Source organism: Lynx rufus, unplaced genomic scaffold (genome assembly GCF_022079265.1).
Source record: "Lynx rufus isolate CCGP_SWC_20201006 ecotype Redwood Valley unplaced genomic scaffold, mLynRuf1.p SCAF_8, whole genome shotgun sequence".
NCBI classification, from domain to species: domain Eukaryota; kingdom Metazoa; phylum Chordata; class Mammalia; order Carnivora; family Felidae; genus Lynx; species Lynx rufus.
In genome coordinates, this window is record NW_025814896.1 from 82,439,655 (window position 1) to 82,456,606 (window position 16,952).

Below are 16,952 nucleotides of genomic sequence, written 5' to 3' on the forward strand. Positions count from 1 at the left end.
GCTTCTAAAGACCTCAACCCGAGACAGCATTTGCCAAGGATTTACACAGGTACCTGGAGCACAGTGAACACTCTGTAAGTGCTTGTTAAATAAAATTAAATAAGGAATCTGGAAAGGCAGTACCTTCGCTGCTCCTCCCTCTTAGAGAAGATGTTATAATTAATGTTCACGATCAGGTTAAAGAACCTCAGAATCTCCCTAATCAGGGTGAGGAAACAATGATGCTAGTATAACTATTGTATTGCTATGTTTACGCTTTAGGATATTTTTTTCACTACTATCTTTTCTGTGCTTGATCTTACCAACTCAACTTGTTATTGCTTACAAGGGTATTTTCTGACGTTTTAAAGTTAGGTTCAGTAACGTTTCCCAATGTCTAACATGACTTTATATATAGCCCCTATATGGCTTCTAGAATCAAGATTTCTCAGCGGTGGGAAGAACGCTCAGTGCCGTCTTTACAACCCAGGGCAGATCGTTCGCAGGCTGTGTAACAGGAGGGAAATGAGTGGACTCTGGCCTGGGGACCCTGGAGTCCTCAACAGCTCTGAGGTTGTATTTCATCTGCGAATTGTGGCTGTACCCAGATTCACTTCACTTCGTGAAGAAGAAGGAAAGGACCCTGCTCTCAAGGCCCTTACCCTCTGGTGTGGAAAGGCCACACCAAGTAATAAACAGGACAACCAAAGACGGAGGTAAATACCGTGGAGAAGATGAGGAGACCGTAAGGAGCCCTGGTAAGGGCCTAAATTAGGAAGGGCCTCTCATGGAAGGTGACATTTAAGAATTTCAGGATGAGAAGCCAGAAAAGTGTCTAGGGAAGCACATTCCCGGAAGACGAACAGCAAATGAAAAGACCCTGAGGAATAAGTGTACTTGGCTGTCGGGGGGGATAACACCAGGAGGCCAGTTTGGGCTGAAGAGCAGCTGAGGGAGAATGTGGCCTCCAGGTGAAGTTGGGAACATGGGGCTTGATCCTATAGGCCTTAAAAGTCACAGAAAGGAATTAGGGTTTCATTCTAAATACGATGAGACCCCAGCAAGTGATCTTAAGGAGTGTTGACGTCACACAACTTATTTTCTAAAAGACCATGCTGACTAAACACAAGCTCAGCAGTGAAGAAGGAAGCTGAGTTACAATTTACTAAAAGATATGGCTTCTCCCAGGTTCCTGGGTGATGCTCTATTTTAGCATTGTGTCATTATTTCAAAGGGCTTTTAGGTGAACCTGCGGCTATTTTATGTGCCACTATGAAGGCACTGAGAATGAACAATACTGTAGGTTAAAACCATCACCAGACCTGAAAGAACACTCCTCCTGCCCACACTCAGAAATTGCATCCATCCTGTGTTCTCACCAAGCCCATTCCTTCTTATTTCTATATATAGTGTATCACCTGGCATTGGCTCGTCTGTATAAATCATCTAGAGCCAACCCTTGGTTGTAACATCTCTAGGATAATTGTTAGCTATATCACCTTGGCTTGAAATGGGATGATAATCATTTTTTGGCCTGTCCTAGCTATGGCATCAGTTTGTCAACGGTGAGCAAAAGAGAAAAGGAGGAGCATTGGCCTCCTGAAAGACAGGGACTTCTGCCTTCCAAAGAACTGAATGTAAACAGGATGTGTTGGGTTTGTCCTCAATTTTCTTTCAGACTAAGAAGGTACTTATTCAAGCCAGGTGGAGGAAGAACTGGCCCAGGAGAGCCCAGGGCTAACAGAAGGAGTAGGGAGGGGTCTGCAAGGCCAGGAAGGAAGTAGACCAACCTGCCCAAGGGAGAAGCTGGGATTACCAGGGAAATGAGCTACTTTGCATCATTAAGTGCCCATGCAACCCATGTGTGAGGTGGGCAGAACTGGCCAGGAATCCAGTTGTGGGAGGGCAGATTCCAGATCAGTGTTAAGGGGAACATCTGTTACCAGAGAAAGCTTCAGAGGACATAAATTTAATACTTGTGTCTCTGCCTCACTCATTAAAACACACACACACACACACACACACACACACACACACACACACACACTTTTTTAAAGCATGCGTTTCCTCTCTTCTCCTGATGGAGTTTTCCCTGGCATTAAACGGATGGGATCAAAAACAAGCACGGGCAGCTACTTTGTTTTCTCTCTCCAAGTAACTTGTATTTATTCTTGGTAATTAAAATGAGGATTGGCTTTTCAGAAAAGCTGAAGATCTTCCTTCCGCCCCCATTCAACCCAGCCTTGACACACACGCGCAGGCTCGCCAGGCATCTTGAAAATCCGTGCCCAGCCCAAGCCCTCCTGAATTCATAGAGTTCCGACTAGTTCTTATGTATTGGAGCAACACTGAGCCAACGCCGGCCAAGGCTGTGAATGAAGGAAATGTGAGTTTCATCAGTGTAGACTGCCAACTTGAACTTCTTCTGCAATTTAAAGCATTTCTTCAACTCTTCATTTAATCTTTCTCTGTGGGATAGATTAATCATTTGAACAATTCAGGCCTAAAATAAACGCATAGCAGATCATCTAAATTTAGATAGAAAATGTGTTATCTGATTGGAAGTGGAACGTAACCGGCCTCTGGATCCAAAGGATTTCATTTTTATTTTCTGGGCTATGCTGCCATATTGGCAAGGAGCTCTTAGACCCATTCTGAACCTTCTCAAATGGAAGAGGTAGGGTGCAGGGGAGGAATCTGCAATCTGAGGAGACTAGAGATACCCCAAGAAACTCATATGAAGAGAGGGGCAAGTATTTTAAGTGCAAGCATGTGTACGGTTGCTTTTATTTATTTATTTTTTTAAGAAAGTAAAAAATGACCATTCTGACAACAAAGACAGAGCCCGGCTCCATAAAGAATAATAAATAAATAATAAATGAATGAATAAATACATGAAGTCTGTCTTCTCTGCATCTCTTTGGTTGGTCAAATCTGGATGCCGAGTTTAAATTTCCGGGTCTGTCCCGGCTGGCAGTCCGCGTTCAGAAGCTACGCTGTGTTCATCCCTACTCGGCGTAGTTCGCCCTTTAAGAAACCCAGAAGTCTGTGTCACCCAAACACATTTCTCTACAAACCAAAAGACTCCCTGGCAGCATGCGGCCAGAGTTTCCCTGCCCACTAGCTGGGATTTCCAAATGACCGCTACATCTGAATGTTGGTCTCCTCCCAGCTGGCCACGCCGTGCAAGTTTCCATGAAACTACAAAACTAAGACACCCTGTATGCCACTCGACAACAAGAAAGTAAAATCACAGAGGCAATAAAAAGGAGGACAATAAACCAGCAAATGAAAACAGAAACATCCAGCAAAATGACAGGGGTGAAATTAGGCCTGGGGCGCCGTCACACAGGCCTGTCACACTCCTTGTTGGAAAAAGGCTGGCCGAAGACCAGATCCACCTCTTGGGACTGCCGAAAGGTGAGGCTGGGGAGAAGGCACAGAAGCGCATCCTCAGCTCTCAGGATACGCCCAATGCCATGCTGGAAAGAATCTTAAAATATCTTTCATTCATGCTGCTGGCTCCAAACGCCGAAAGCAGTGTTCTTTATGTTTTCCTCGGCAGAATACGTTCACTGCTCTGTCAGCTCTCTTTACCCCTCCCAGGAGTGAGCTCTCTCTCGGGACAGGGTACACCCCAGCAACTCTCAGACACGCTAAAGGGCCCACGGTGACATCCCCAGGGTAGGAAACAGCAAGGACTTCTGAAGCCCCGAACTCCTCCGGGGAATGGGTTCATTATTATCTTCTTCAGCGTGGACGGTTTCTGAAATCAATCCTTCTTGTGCTAAAGTAATTAAAACACAGGCAGGAGGCTGACTCTAGTTTCCTCATAAATAAACCGAAAATAATGAAAGGTTAGGAACTGGCATTGACCGCCAAGCTTTATGTCTGTCCCCTAATTACTTTCGTACATCACAGATTCGTGTGTGTCTGAAATCATTATTTGATAACGGTGACCATGGTTCCTAAAATAATTAAGAACTGTAATCATGTATTGAAATATAGAAAAATAGCTTGATAAATGTTTGCCCTCCTACCTGACTAGGTAAACAAAAGAACGCTGACTTTGTATGTTTTGCTGCTTACATGAATATTTCTCTTGAGCAGAGACTGGCCTGACAAAAACAATTATGGGGAGTTGAAAGGCTGAAAGGCCTATAAAACCGAGCAGTGTTTTCCTCCTCAAAATGGGCTGCAACCATCTTGGGGGGTCTGGGGTGGGGAGGGCATCGAGCCACAGTATAAAATAAGGTAAACGTTGGGATGCTTCAATTTCACTGTATTTAAGGGGAGAGAGAGGTACATTGGGTTTATCAAAAATAAACATGGCAATATTATAAAGCAGAGTGTAAAATTCTCAATATCACAAAGGCATTCTGAGCTGGGGGCTGTATGTACGCGGGGCTTCACAGGCCCTCCTTCATGTCAGGCATTCTTCATGGGACCCTTTGTGAAGTGCTATTGCAGTGTCAGGAAGAAACGACTGGCAGAATACAAAGCCAGGTGTTTCTGGTGTGCAAAGTTTCTTTTTTTTTTTTTAATTCTTTTTTTTAACGTTTATTTATTTTTGAGACAGAGAGAGACAGAGCATGAACGGGGGAGGGGCAGAGAGAGAGGGAGACACAGAATCGGAAGCAGGCTCCAGGCTCTGAGCCATCAGCCCAGAGCCCGACGCGGGGCTCGGACTCACGGACCGCGAGATCGTGACCTGGCTGAAGTCGGACGCTTAACCGACTGAGCCACCCAGGCGCCCCTGGTGTACAAAGTTTCTACTCGAGATTAGATTGGAGAAATCTCATTTCTTGTATAAAAATATGAATGATAGGAATCTTAAAGCACATTGCAGACAACCGGTCTTGAGTTGGGGGTAATTTTGCACTCCCCACTGCCACCCTGTCAGGCACAGCTGTCAATGTCTGAGGACATCTTTGGTTATCACAACTTGGAGTAGGGGAGCGTTACTACTGGCATCTAGTGCTCAATGTCCTCTAACGCACAGGACAGCCCCCCACAACAAAGAGTTTCCCAGCCCAAAATGTCAACGGTGCTGAGGTCAGGAAACCCTGCTCTAGCCAAAGTGTATACATACACACAGACAGAAAACTAGTGGCCTGAAGGTCAAAGTCAGGCCTTGGGGATCAGGGCCCTCAGAAGGCCTATGAAGGCAGTCACAGTGCAAGGCAAGGAGACACATGTCTATCTGCACCAGGCAAGAGACAAAACGCAGCCGCGGGGGACAGGGGTTCAGCTAGTTGCCAGACCAGGGAGATTTAGACTTCAGGCCATAGATGGAACGGCAATGTGGTGTTTGAAGATGTGCTTTTGGGGTACGCATCTGATCAGAAATGTGCTGTCTCCTCCAGAAAACCGCCTTAATCCTCCAAATGGGAGAGAGCCGCCCCCCTCAGTGCTCAGGCTATGGGTCCGAGGTCCTTATTACCTTACCAACCACTGCCAGTGGTCCTCAGAGTGAGCTGTAAGCTCCTCGAAGACAAGACTCGTGCCTTTTCAAATATTTCCTTGTGGTCCATGGGATCATAGAACAAAGCAATCCCCGTGAAATGGTTGTTGAATTTACATCAATGTTGTAGTGTCCCCCACTATTAGAAACGCTGCATGCACACGTGTGAATAAAACACATTACATGGGAAGAGAAAAAGGAAGTGATCTACTGTTTTCATCTGGAAAAATCCTTCAGCAAACTCTACCTTCAAAGACCTGTTTATACTTCTTTTTTGATGCTAACCATCTGCCTGACTGCCTTCCCCCTTTCTTGAGCCTTTTTAGCAGTTTCCAGTAGTAATGCGGTTCATCTTGAAATTTCACTGCTGCATCTCATAAAAGGGTCACAATCTTGGTTAATGTTATTTTAGACGTAAATGCCTGAGATCAAAGCACAGGGCAGTTTGCCTATCCTTCACTACACAACTAAAAATAAAAATTAATTAGGCTCTATAATTTGTTAATTTGCTAATGACTTTTCCCTGTAAAATGCAGTTTGACTCTGCTCAGCTTTAATTGTAACAAAAATTTGATTTAGGCTTTCTCCTTCCTCTTCATATTCAAAATGAGTCACTCTATAGACTGAGAAGGAATCAAGCATTTTGGGGATAAAAAGTAGTTTGGGAATAAAAGGCAATTTTGGAATAAAAGGCAATTTTCCATGTTAAAGTATTCTGGGAAGCTTCAGTACCTTCCTATTGTTCCCATTCCCAAGATGTAAGAAACTCATCCCAAGCAATCCAAATATCTTCAACTCCACTTACAAAACAAATCAAAGGACTATTCTTCACCTTATAAAGGTGAAGATTCAACCCAAGATTGCTTTCGTTCAGCAGCACTTACTCTCAAAGCCATTCAAATTCAGATGATGTTTACACATCTTTTCAGGAATCAGAAGAACTTCCTAAGAGCTAAGAAGGAGTGACAAAAGAGCCCAACCCCTTAATTTTGCAGGTGAAGAAACAGGCTCAGAAGGCAATATGAACTCTCTCAGCTACATAATGATAACAGCTAGGACTTATATCAAAGGCCCACAGCTTCTCACATCTTTATCACTTCCACCGTGTCTAAGCCGTCATTATACCGTAGCGGGCCTGGTACAGAAGTCCTACTTCTACCCTCCCTCCTGTGCCCTCCCCTCCCCACAAAGATCACTCCACACAGCAGCCAGAGGGACGTATCTACAACAGAGGGAAAACTAGGTCACTCCTTTGCTCAGAAACTTCCGATGTCTTCCCACCTCCCTTAGGTGAAAGCTAATCCTCACGTGGCCTACGCAGCCTAATCTATTTGTCATTATTTGTCTCTTCTATCAAAGCACCCAACACTTTCTTCGCTGGATCCTGACCCTTACAGTTCCATCCACCAGAAACCCCTTCTTCTAGACTGCCAAATGATTCCCTCCCTCCTTTCCTTTCTTCGGGGGTCTTCCCAAACATCACTTTACCAGAGGTGGCTTCTCTGACCACCTCTATGTAAATAACACCATTCCACCTCCTCTCTCTCTCTTTCTCTCTCTCCCTCTCTCCCACCTTGCTTTCTTTCCTATTTTTTCTAACACTTTTACTACCTGACACATTACATATTTATTTATTCATTGACTGCCTTTCCCCACTAGAAGATCAAAAAAAAAAAAAAAATCCCTGCTGGATCCCCAGACAGTATTTTTTTAATAAAAAATTTTCTTAATGTTTATTTATTACTGAGAGACAGAGAGACACAGAGCATGAGCAGGGGAGGGACGGAGAGATGGAGAGACCCAGAATCCGAAGCAGGCTCCAGGCTCCGAGCTGTCAGCACAGAGCCCGACGCGGGGCATGAACACACGAACCGTGAGATCATGACCTGAGCCAAAGTCAGACGCTCAACCTACTGAGCCACCCAGGCGCCCCTAGACACTCAGTATTTTTGAAGTCTAAGTGCTACTATGTGCCAGGTACTATTCTAAGGAAGGTACAAGGACCAATTTACTCAGCCTTCCCAACAAGAACCAACTATTGTCATCACTGTCATCTCTGGTTCACGGATGAAGAAACTAAGGCACAGAGAAGCTTACAAACTTGTCCAAGATCACTCAGCTAGTAAACAGTAAATCCAGAATTTGAACCCAGAGCACAGGCTCTTTAACCACCGAGATGTATTGTGTCACGCTTAACTAATGACGAAAAATGACTTCAGTGTTTTTTTCCCCACACCATACTCTCAGAAATTGGGATACATTCCAGTGTGCTTTCAAAATGTCAGCAGTTTCCTATAACTGCCTAATATTTTAAACAATCGCTAAGACTCATAAACAGGAGCAAAAATGTGAGCCACAGTTCTGATGCACTTGGGTGTCTAATTCAGAGCACACAAACCATAGGACTGTGACATACACATGTGTGCAGGCAACTCTCCACACTGGACTGGGATTACCATTATTAGCTCTGGTCCATAAAGGGAAAGCTAAGACATAAAAGCTGCAGTGATGTTCCAGGACACACAGCCAGGAACAGTGGCTGGAAGGGAGCCATTGAGGGCCCCTCTGGGACTGCAGCAGGCCACACATGCTCCCTGCTTATTAGTGTAAAACACCCTGGTGACTCACACAGTGGAATGCTTAAGCCAAGATGTCACCTAATAGAGGGTATGTTGATACAGCTTTATCTGAGAAGTTACATAATCATCCCAATGTGGAAATGCCAAAAGGGAATTTGTGCCTTGGAATAAAAGAGATGTAGCCCTGGGAATGACTGACTCCACAAAGGATATAAGGAGTTTTCCAGTAAGAAACTTATTACCCTAGACAGAGCAGGTGACTTGTAAAAAACAGGTCGCAATGGGGGCTAAGGATTCACTATGGGCAGTTCCACTTGGTTAAGACTTAGCCAGACCCCTGCCCTAGACAGCCTCCAGTGTCCCCCAGACCGGCCCCCTCCCACAGGGGAGAAAGAGGCCTATTCTGTTATCTAGCCTCCTGGGATATAAAAGTCCTTGCTTTGAGTCCTTTCTGCCTCTTGCTTTTGGGTCAAATATTTATTTATTCAAGTCTAGAGACTTCATTATCTTTCTATCCTAGAGGGCCGAATGAATCTCCCCCTCCACTCTGAAGGAATTTTCTGAAAGAAATTACTCTCTGAAAAAAATCTCGAGCTCTGGGATACCGCTCCCACCCTCCAGTCTTCCCTTGACCTCTGCCTCCGTCGTTCCACCTGCCCCAGGACGTGACAGAAGGAAGGAGGTTGGCTGGAAGGGAGGGGCGAAAGTGTCACAAGCACCTGTCACCTGGCTGGCCCTGGTCCCCACCTCCCCAGCCCCCAGAACCTCCGCCCTCCCTCCCGCACGCCCCGACTGCGACTAGCCCGTCCCTCCCGCCCCAGCCTCCCGCCACCTTCCAATGGCCAAGGGGCAGGGCAAGCTGAACAAGCCGCGGCAGCCCAGCTGGGTCCCCGCCCTGTTCCCGGTTCCCGAGCCGGGCCCCTGCGACCTTTAAATGCCGCCCAGGGCCAGCGCGACGCGGCCTTCGCCACCCTTCTTCCTCGGGCGGCGACAGCAGCACCCCGAGGAAGAAAGCAGCCCCGACCGCGCAGCGGCAGTCCGGCAGCAGCGGCCACCTCCGACCTCCCGGCCCGAGCCGCCTCCCGCTCCCCTCCCCCTCCCCCTCCTCCCCGGCCCAGCCTGCCTGGTCGGCGCCTGGCCCCAGGCGTGCGCGCACGCGTGCCCGCCTGTGTGCGCGCGCCCGAGCCAGCCTCGGACCCGCGCCCCCGCCCGGCGCAGGACCGCCCCGGGATCCCCGCCCGCGCGCCGCGTCCCACGTCCCCCGCCGCCGCCGGGCCGCCAGCCCTGCACCCCGGCGCGCAGTGCAAGAAGATGGCGGGATCCGTGGCCGACAGCGATGCCGCGGTGGTGAGTGCGGAGGGGTGCACGCGAGGCGCCCCCTTCCCGCGGCCCCGCACGCCGCCGCCTGCTCAGCCTGGCTGCGGCGGAGAGGTGGCTGAGGCCCAGCCCGGCGCCCCCCGCGTGGGAAGGCGCCGGGTACCTGTTAGCGAGCGCCGGCTGTGAGAGGCAGGCCTGGGGGGCAGGCGGGGCGCCCCGGGTGCAGCCGAGGGAGCGTGCGTGGGGGCGGACGGCGGCATGGGGGTGACCGACAGCCCCCTCGATGCCGTGCAGCCGGCGGCCAGGTGTGTGCACGTTGCACGTGTGAGTGTGCGCGTGTGTGAGTGTGTCTGGGGCGCGCGCCCCGCCGCCGCCTCCGATGTCCCGGGGATTCCCCCTTGGAAATGGGTCTGGCCCGGGGGCTCCCGAGAGAAGTTGAGCGCGGCCCTGCACTCCAGCCACGTCCTTCGGGACAGGCCTGGGCGACAGCGGGTCCAGAGGCGTTTGCATTTAAAGAGGGGCCTGTCCTCCACCGACGCGGGGCTCTGGCTCCCCGGTGTGCCTCGACCTGGATTTTGATCCAGATCTGAAGGTCTGGGGATCTTCAGAAGCTTAGCTACCAGGTGGAAAGGACGGGTTTTGTTCCGGGGCTTTCTGCGGCTATTCAATGGGCTGTGAGGTGGCAGCATCTGCAGACGCTGCCTGTGTCCTGCCAAGGCTGCTGGATTCAGCCAGATCCCTGTAGGTTCTTCCCCACCCCTTCCCCTTCCCCTTCCCCTTCCCCTCTCCCGCCCCCACCCCCAAAACTAGAGCCTTTGGAAAGCCAATCTGTGTGCTTCTATTTTTAGAAACTAGATGATGGGCATTTAAACAACTCTTTGGGCTCTCCAGTTCAAGCCGACGTGTACTTCCCACGACTGGTAAGTGATTTAGTTCTGTGCTCTGTGTCTCCGCCTGTACCCATTTTCTTTCTAACTGCATTTTCTAATGAGTCAGGTCCCCAGGATCTGAGGGCTTGGCTCTTCCCCTACAGGCTGTAAACTTCCTGCTTCTCCTGTCATCCTTTGCAGATAGTTCCATTTTGTGGGCACATTAAAGGTGGCATGAGACCAGGCAAGAAGGTGTTGGTGATGGGCATCGTAGACCTCAACCCAGAGAGGTAAGACAGAGAGTCCTTGTCACGGGAAGGCTTATCAGGGAGTTACAAGGCGGCGCCCACTCTTGTTGTGGTTTATTGCCCCTCCTCCTCTCCCTGTGGCCACTGTTGCTAGTTAGAAGTGCCAAGAAAGTACCATGTTCCCATGAAAAGAATGTGTATGAATCCTAGCCATCATTTGTCCAGACAGCTATTTATATCAGAGATTATAAATATAGGCCCACATCATTTTCTCTTTGACCCTTAGGGAGGCCAAAGGATTTTTTTCTAAGGGTTTTTAAACATGGTGCTTAGAGCAAGATCTGTCAATGTAAATGGCAAGCAGACTTTACAAGATATTATTCCCCTGGTCAATTTCTGGGGCTGCTTCTGAGAATTCTGAAATGGATTAAGGTACAGATGTGTGGGTGGTTTGAAGTATCTGACATCCCTAATATCAGTCCTTTTGCAAAGCCTCCTTTAGGTATCAAAACGCCTGGCTTGATTGTAATCCTCCTTCTCCATACGTAGCCCAATTCCCTGTGTAAAAAGTGGCCCATTAAAAGCAAACACAACCCTGAGAAGAAGGAGCAAGTACGGGGGCCTGGGTCATTGACAAGTGTTGTCATGGCCAACCCTGATTAATGAGGTAATTTTCTGTTCAGCTTTGCCATCAGCTTGACCTGTGGTGACTCTGAAGACCCTCCCGCCGATGTGGCAATTGAACTCAAAGCTGTGTTCACAGACCGGCAGCTACTCAGAAATTCTTGTATATCTGGGGAAAGAGGTGAAGAACAGTCAGCAATCCCTTACTTTCCATTCATCCCAGACCAGCCATTCAGGGTGAGTACCTCGAGTGCCTCAATTCTAACTGCTGGCAGGGTGATGATGCTGTTCTCCTGCAGTGTATGCCAAGAAGGCTTTAAGCAGCCAGAATTTTTGCATGTCCAGGAAATTTGTCACCTGACGGCGAAAAAAAGAAAAAAAGATCAAAAGAGCTCTGTTTGCTGATAGGAATTAATACCATACTAGCTCTTGGCTCTATTTAGCTAGTACATTTAGTAAATAAACCCATGTCTGGATTGCTAAGAATAAATACTTTTCTATGTAGTACTCAACCTAGTACTGGGAACGTAATCTATACTGGCCCCAAAACACCTGATTAATAAATAATAATAAGTGCTAGAATTTTCCTCAACCTGTAAGGAGCAGTAAGCCTTATTGGTTGTGACCTTTTAAAGAATATAGTGATGATCTTTTCATTGTTTCTTGTTGCTTTTGCCTGTACGGCCTGGTCCTGTTTCTGCCTCTGAGTTAAGTAGCCTCAGTGTGTTTTATTGCCACAGGCTGTGTGGCTGACAGACTCCTTCTCTTGGGCCTACATGAGTATAAATTGGCTCTCCACTATCTCGTGGGCAGGAAGCACAGCCCAAACTTCCCATCCAACCAAGCAATATGAGTAGCACCTTCCTCTATGAAGGCCAATGCCAAGAGATACAAGTAGTGTGGGTAATGTGTTAGGAAAGGATTTACTGAACTATCAGTCCTGGTGATGAAGTTGTCTGCATTATACCTTGTTAACATACATCACAATAATGACAACTCAGTTAAAAGCTCCCTGTTGCGTATAAGCCTACTAAAAGCACAGCTATCCTTAACCTGTTGCTCTTCATCTAGAAATTTACAAGGGCCTTATAAAGAAGTAATGGGAGGAATAAGAATCCACGACGTCTACATCAGTGATAGAATCGAGATTGTTGTTCTCATCGTAGCCTGGGGAAGGCAACCCTGTCCATGTCCCGTGCCCTCCCCCTTCTCTAGAATGGTAATGACCCCTTAGACTCCTCTTGACTGTGACAGGTTTTTTTTCTTCCTTTTTTTTGTTTTTTTTTGACTGTGACACTTTCTCAATGATGAATCTTAATGCGTAGCTCATGAGTATGAGTAACCAGAGCTTCTGACGGCCAAGAATATAATGCTCCCCAACAACCAAATTGAAATGAAATCAGCCCTTCTTGGTGATACAATTTTAGTAATAATATGTATTAAATGTGACTAATATCACATATAAAGTCTCTTCTTGCATGGGAGCCACCAGTGCTTTTAATGAATACATAGTACAGAACCAATGATTAAAATGTATGGTGAATTACTTGAGGAAAAGAGGAAGAAAAAGCTTTTGCCATATGGAATCAGCATTTCTGTTTAGCTTAACAAAGCCTTGTTAATTACACATGGTCCAGGGTTAATTACCTCCTCTCTGCTGTAGTGTTTACCAGGTTTGAGTGTCTAGACTGTTATTACATGCTACTAAGGGGGTTCCGGTTCTACTTTGTTAGGGTCTTCTCTGAGGGTAGGACAGAATTGTGCAGGGGATGGAGGCACCTAGGTGGCTTCATCAGTTAAGCATCCGACTTCAGCTCAGGTCATGATCGCACAGTTCATGAGTTTGAGCCCCTCATTGAGCTCTCTGCTGTCAACGAAGAGCCTGCTTCAGATCCTCTGTCTCCCTCTCTCTCTGCCCCTCCCTCTCTTGCTCACGCTGTCTCAAAAATAAATATTTTTTTTTAAAAAGAAAAAAATTGTTCAGGGGATGACAGTGGAGACATTATGTGTCATATAAAGAAATATATGCTACTTTATGTCCCTTTCTGGAGTACGAGGAGAAGGGAGAAATTAAAGCATGAATAAATCTTTAAAGGATATTGAATAGTATAGAGCAATGGTTCACAAAGTGTGTTCCTCATTCCAGGCATGCCCGCATCGTGTTGGAACTTGATGGAAATGCAGATTCTTAGATCTTACCCTCGACCTACTAAATGGATAATTTGGGGGGTGGAGCCCAGCAATCTGTGTCGTAACAAGCCTTCTGTATGAGTCTAGTACACCCTGATGCTTGAGAACCACTGAAGATGGTGCCTTTCTCTAAAATGAAGTATTATTTATTTGTTTTCCCCAGCAGGGTTCAGTGAAATTGTGAATTGAGATAGATGATGATTTAAAAAAAAAGAGAGAGATAGATGATGATTTTGTTTCTTCCAGGTGGAAATTCTTTGTGAGCACCCACGTTTCAGAGTGTTTGTGGACGGACACCAACTTTTTGATTTTTACCACCGCATTCAAACGTTATCTGCAATCGACACCATAAAGATAAACGGGGACCTCCAGATCACTAAGCTTGGCTGACACTGTTGAAACCACCTCCGTTTCAAATAGGATCAGGTGCCACGACTATCTGACTGTCGGTCTGGAAGAAGTGTCCTAGCAAGATCTGGAGACTTAAAAAGAAAACAAAAACAAAAAAGCAAGCTTCCCTGTCTCTTCTTTCTGTGCAGTTTAGACCCAAAATGACAACTTCAGACTGTGGTTTGCCCTTAGGAAGCCGTCAGAACAAAGACACCGAGCCATTATTTCCAGAACCAAGTAATACATTTATGCTGGATTTTATTCAGACTAAACGGACATGGATTTGTGATAATTTGTGATTTGGTAGCAAGTTATTCATCTTTTCAAAACAAGGTGATACTTAGAAACAAAAGTGCTAAAGACCTAAAACAACACCACCACCAACAAAGACGGTACACCGAAATCAACTCATTTCTGCACTGAAGTGGGATCGTGTAGCACAACCAACATTTTAGTCAGGGTATTTACATAGAATGTAGGTTGTTCGAGGTTTGGTTGGTTTTGTTTTTTTGGTTTTTTCTTCTTTTTTTTTTTTTTGTTTGTTTTTGCACAACATAATTGTTAATTCAGATTTTGAAAGCTTTCTCGGAGTTATTTATTTATACTCAGTGTATGTATTAGGGAATGATTAATGTCTCAAAAACAAGTTATGAACTTTTGAATGTACAAATATCTTAGGTCCAAAGGGGAAAATTACATATTACAATCATGAAAGAATTGTATCTTCCATACCCCTAAACTTAGGATCTCTTGATATAAATTGCTGTAAGTGCTTTTGGGAAAACTTGGCAACATTTCGATAAAACTGCTTTTCAAGTAATCGACGATTACATGAATTCTATTTACATGACTTTTTTCTCCTTACTGTGAATTAGCACAGTATTGGCTTCCTTAAGACTAATTAACTACTTTTTCCTAGGTCTTTATAACAGCTCATTAAGTTGTTATTAAACTGATTGAAAACATATAACAGATGATTGCATAGACAATTTTTAAAATAACTGTTATATAAACTTTTAAAAGTATACTATGAAAATGATTCTGGAATGCAATGTAAAGCAGAAGCAAGTGGCCCCAAATAACTTACTTGGAAGTAATTTATATCAACTTAAGCTGTTAGCTCATTGTATTACTTTTATCATGTGACCCTCGCCAATGTCCCTAAGCAATGCCTTTGGAGCTTCAGAGGAGAGGATGCTTCCTGCTGTGTTGGCTGTGCCGAGACATTAGGATAAGAGGGGATCCGGATTAGGAAATGATCCAGTTAGTTTATCTGGAAGGTTAACTCCCAGAACTCCAGGTCTCTTGAGCCCAGCCAATAGTATGAATGCTTCCACTTAAGCTGGAAGAGTTTCCGTGCACTTGTGGAACTGATCCATCCGACAGCAGAGCGTCATCAGGAGGAGCCTGCAGTACTGTAAATGTCACCACGCGGCAAGGGATGGTCGGAGTCCTGGGCACTGGACGTCACAAAGTGCATTGGCCCTGGAGAGAAGGACCCCTGGCATTGCTTTGGTCAGGTAGTGGGGAGGACTGAGGGATGCTGGGGTGGGGGTGTATTTATATATAATTTAGGTTTTGTTTGTACAGCATACTGCATCATGTTATGACACGTCCTTGCCCTGCTTTGCTTTGGAGTTTTTTTTACACAACATGCAGAGACACGGAAGTGGCCACGTCATTTTCACGTGTCGAGAATGTAGACAGTGTTTCAGTACCAAAGTCTTAAGAAAAAGCAACCTAAAATTGTGAATTTTTTATAGGTGATGTATTTGGGTTCTTCTCAACTTTGAAACTGTTTAGCACAGTTCCACTGTGTTATAGAAGAAGATACTTTATCCAATGAGACTGGCTGAGCATTGAAAAGCTTTATGTACCAGCTGACTTAATCAGCCATATTCAGCCAAGAGGGCTGTTCTGTGGCTCCAGGTATTTTCAAGCCTGTGATTAACTTCTCGTGGCTTCTCAAGCCACTAGATTTTGAGGAGTGTTTGTACAGGCATTTAGAGGGCACCCTGAACTGTATTTGTAGGGGTTTTGGTGGGAGACCCCCACGGGAGGTTTCCTTTGAGTGGCTGTCCATCCCCACGCACTGCATAATTCAGCAGAAACCAGAGGAGCTGGGTGTGTTGATTGGAAATGACACTGTTCTCTCTACCTATCGGCTAACTGCTTATCGGCCAAGCCCTTACGCAGCTTAGTGTGAAGATGCACTGTTAACCCTTCCTTTCTCTGGGAGGCCAGTGGGAACCTCTTGGTTAAGCCTGTTGGAATTAATCTAAATGATGTGATGGTTTGATTCAGGTATAACGAAATTAGCAGGGGGGCTGTGTTCATCATTAGCTGGAAACTGGAAACAGTGTTCTTGCCTCTCATTGGCATGTGAGGTATAAGGTGGGAATTCAGGGTGGAAAGTGCAATTTAAAGCTTCACAGGAGGGCATTTGGGTGTGTAAGGAGTTATTTCTGACCAGAGCCTAATTTTGCAATATGACCAAAACCAAGGAATATAAAGAACAGTCAGGCTCTGGGGGAACGAAAGGCAGGCTTTAGACAATCTGTCCATTTCTGCATCAAAATTGAATTGAATGTGTATATCTACTTAAAAATTAATAGAAGTGACTTCTGCTTTTTGGGCTGTCCCAGAATTGTCTGAAAAATACTATTTTTTTAAAATTTGAAACCCCGTTTCGAATCTTGCCAACCTCAGTTCAAAACCCCTAAGAGATCACTCTTGGAATTGATGGTGACTTGTTAAAATGGCAAATCCTTTCATTTGTACTAAAAAATATATATATCCAAAAAGAGGGAGGGAGCCCTGTGGCCTTGAGAGAAACAGCCTTGGCATTTTCCGGCATTAATGTAGAAATAATGTTCTTATGATCACATATTTTCAAGGAAACACTTTCTTATTTACTGCGTGGTGTAAAATGTTGCTAAATGTGTTCTTACATTATTATGTCACTGCTGAAAGTTATTTGCACTATAATAAAGGAATTTTCTACAAAGCGGTTTCTGGTTTGTAACATGCTAAATTTGGCACCAGATATGATGTACTTAGTATAAACCAAACGGTATTAACAGTGTTCCCTCACTTTAATATATGCTCCAAGACCACTTGTTCACATGTTTCCCACTTTGATAAACTGATCAAGGGAAGGAAAGTGCCTCGGAGACCTAATGAGTTTATGTTGTGTGTACAATGGGTTTTCTTTTTAAGTATAATTTATATACAGTAAATTCACTTTGATGTACAATTCCACGGGTTCTAACGCATGCATAGATTCCTGTTA

The 16,952-nt window shown here is 45.6% G+C and overlaps 1 protein-coding gene across 1 annotated transcript; it reads left to right on the forward strand.

Moving 5' to 3' along the window:
- The first annotated feature begins 9,256 nt into the window (after window positions 1-9,256).
- Window positions 9,257-16,667, forward strand: LGALSL (galectin like). Its single transcript, XM_047068538.1, has 5 exons — window positions 9,257-9,369; window positions 10,188-10,259; window positions 10,410-10,498; window positions 11,140-11,317; window positions 13,517-16,667. The coding sequence occupies exons 1-5, from the start codon at window positions 9,334-9,336 to the stop codon at window positions 13,658-13,660; spliced, it is 519 nt and encodes a 172-aa protein (XP_046924494.1). The 5' UTR covers window positions 9,257-9,333; the 3' UTR covers window positions 13,661-16,667.
- The last annotated feature ends 285 nt before the right edge of the window (window positions 16,668-16,952 follow it).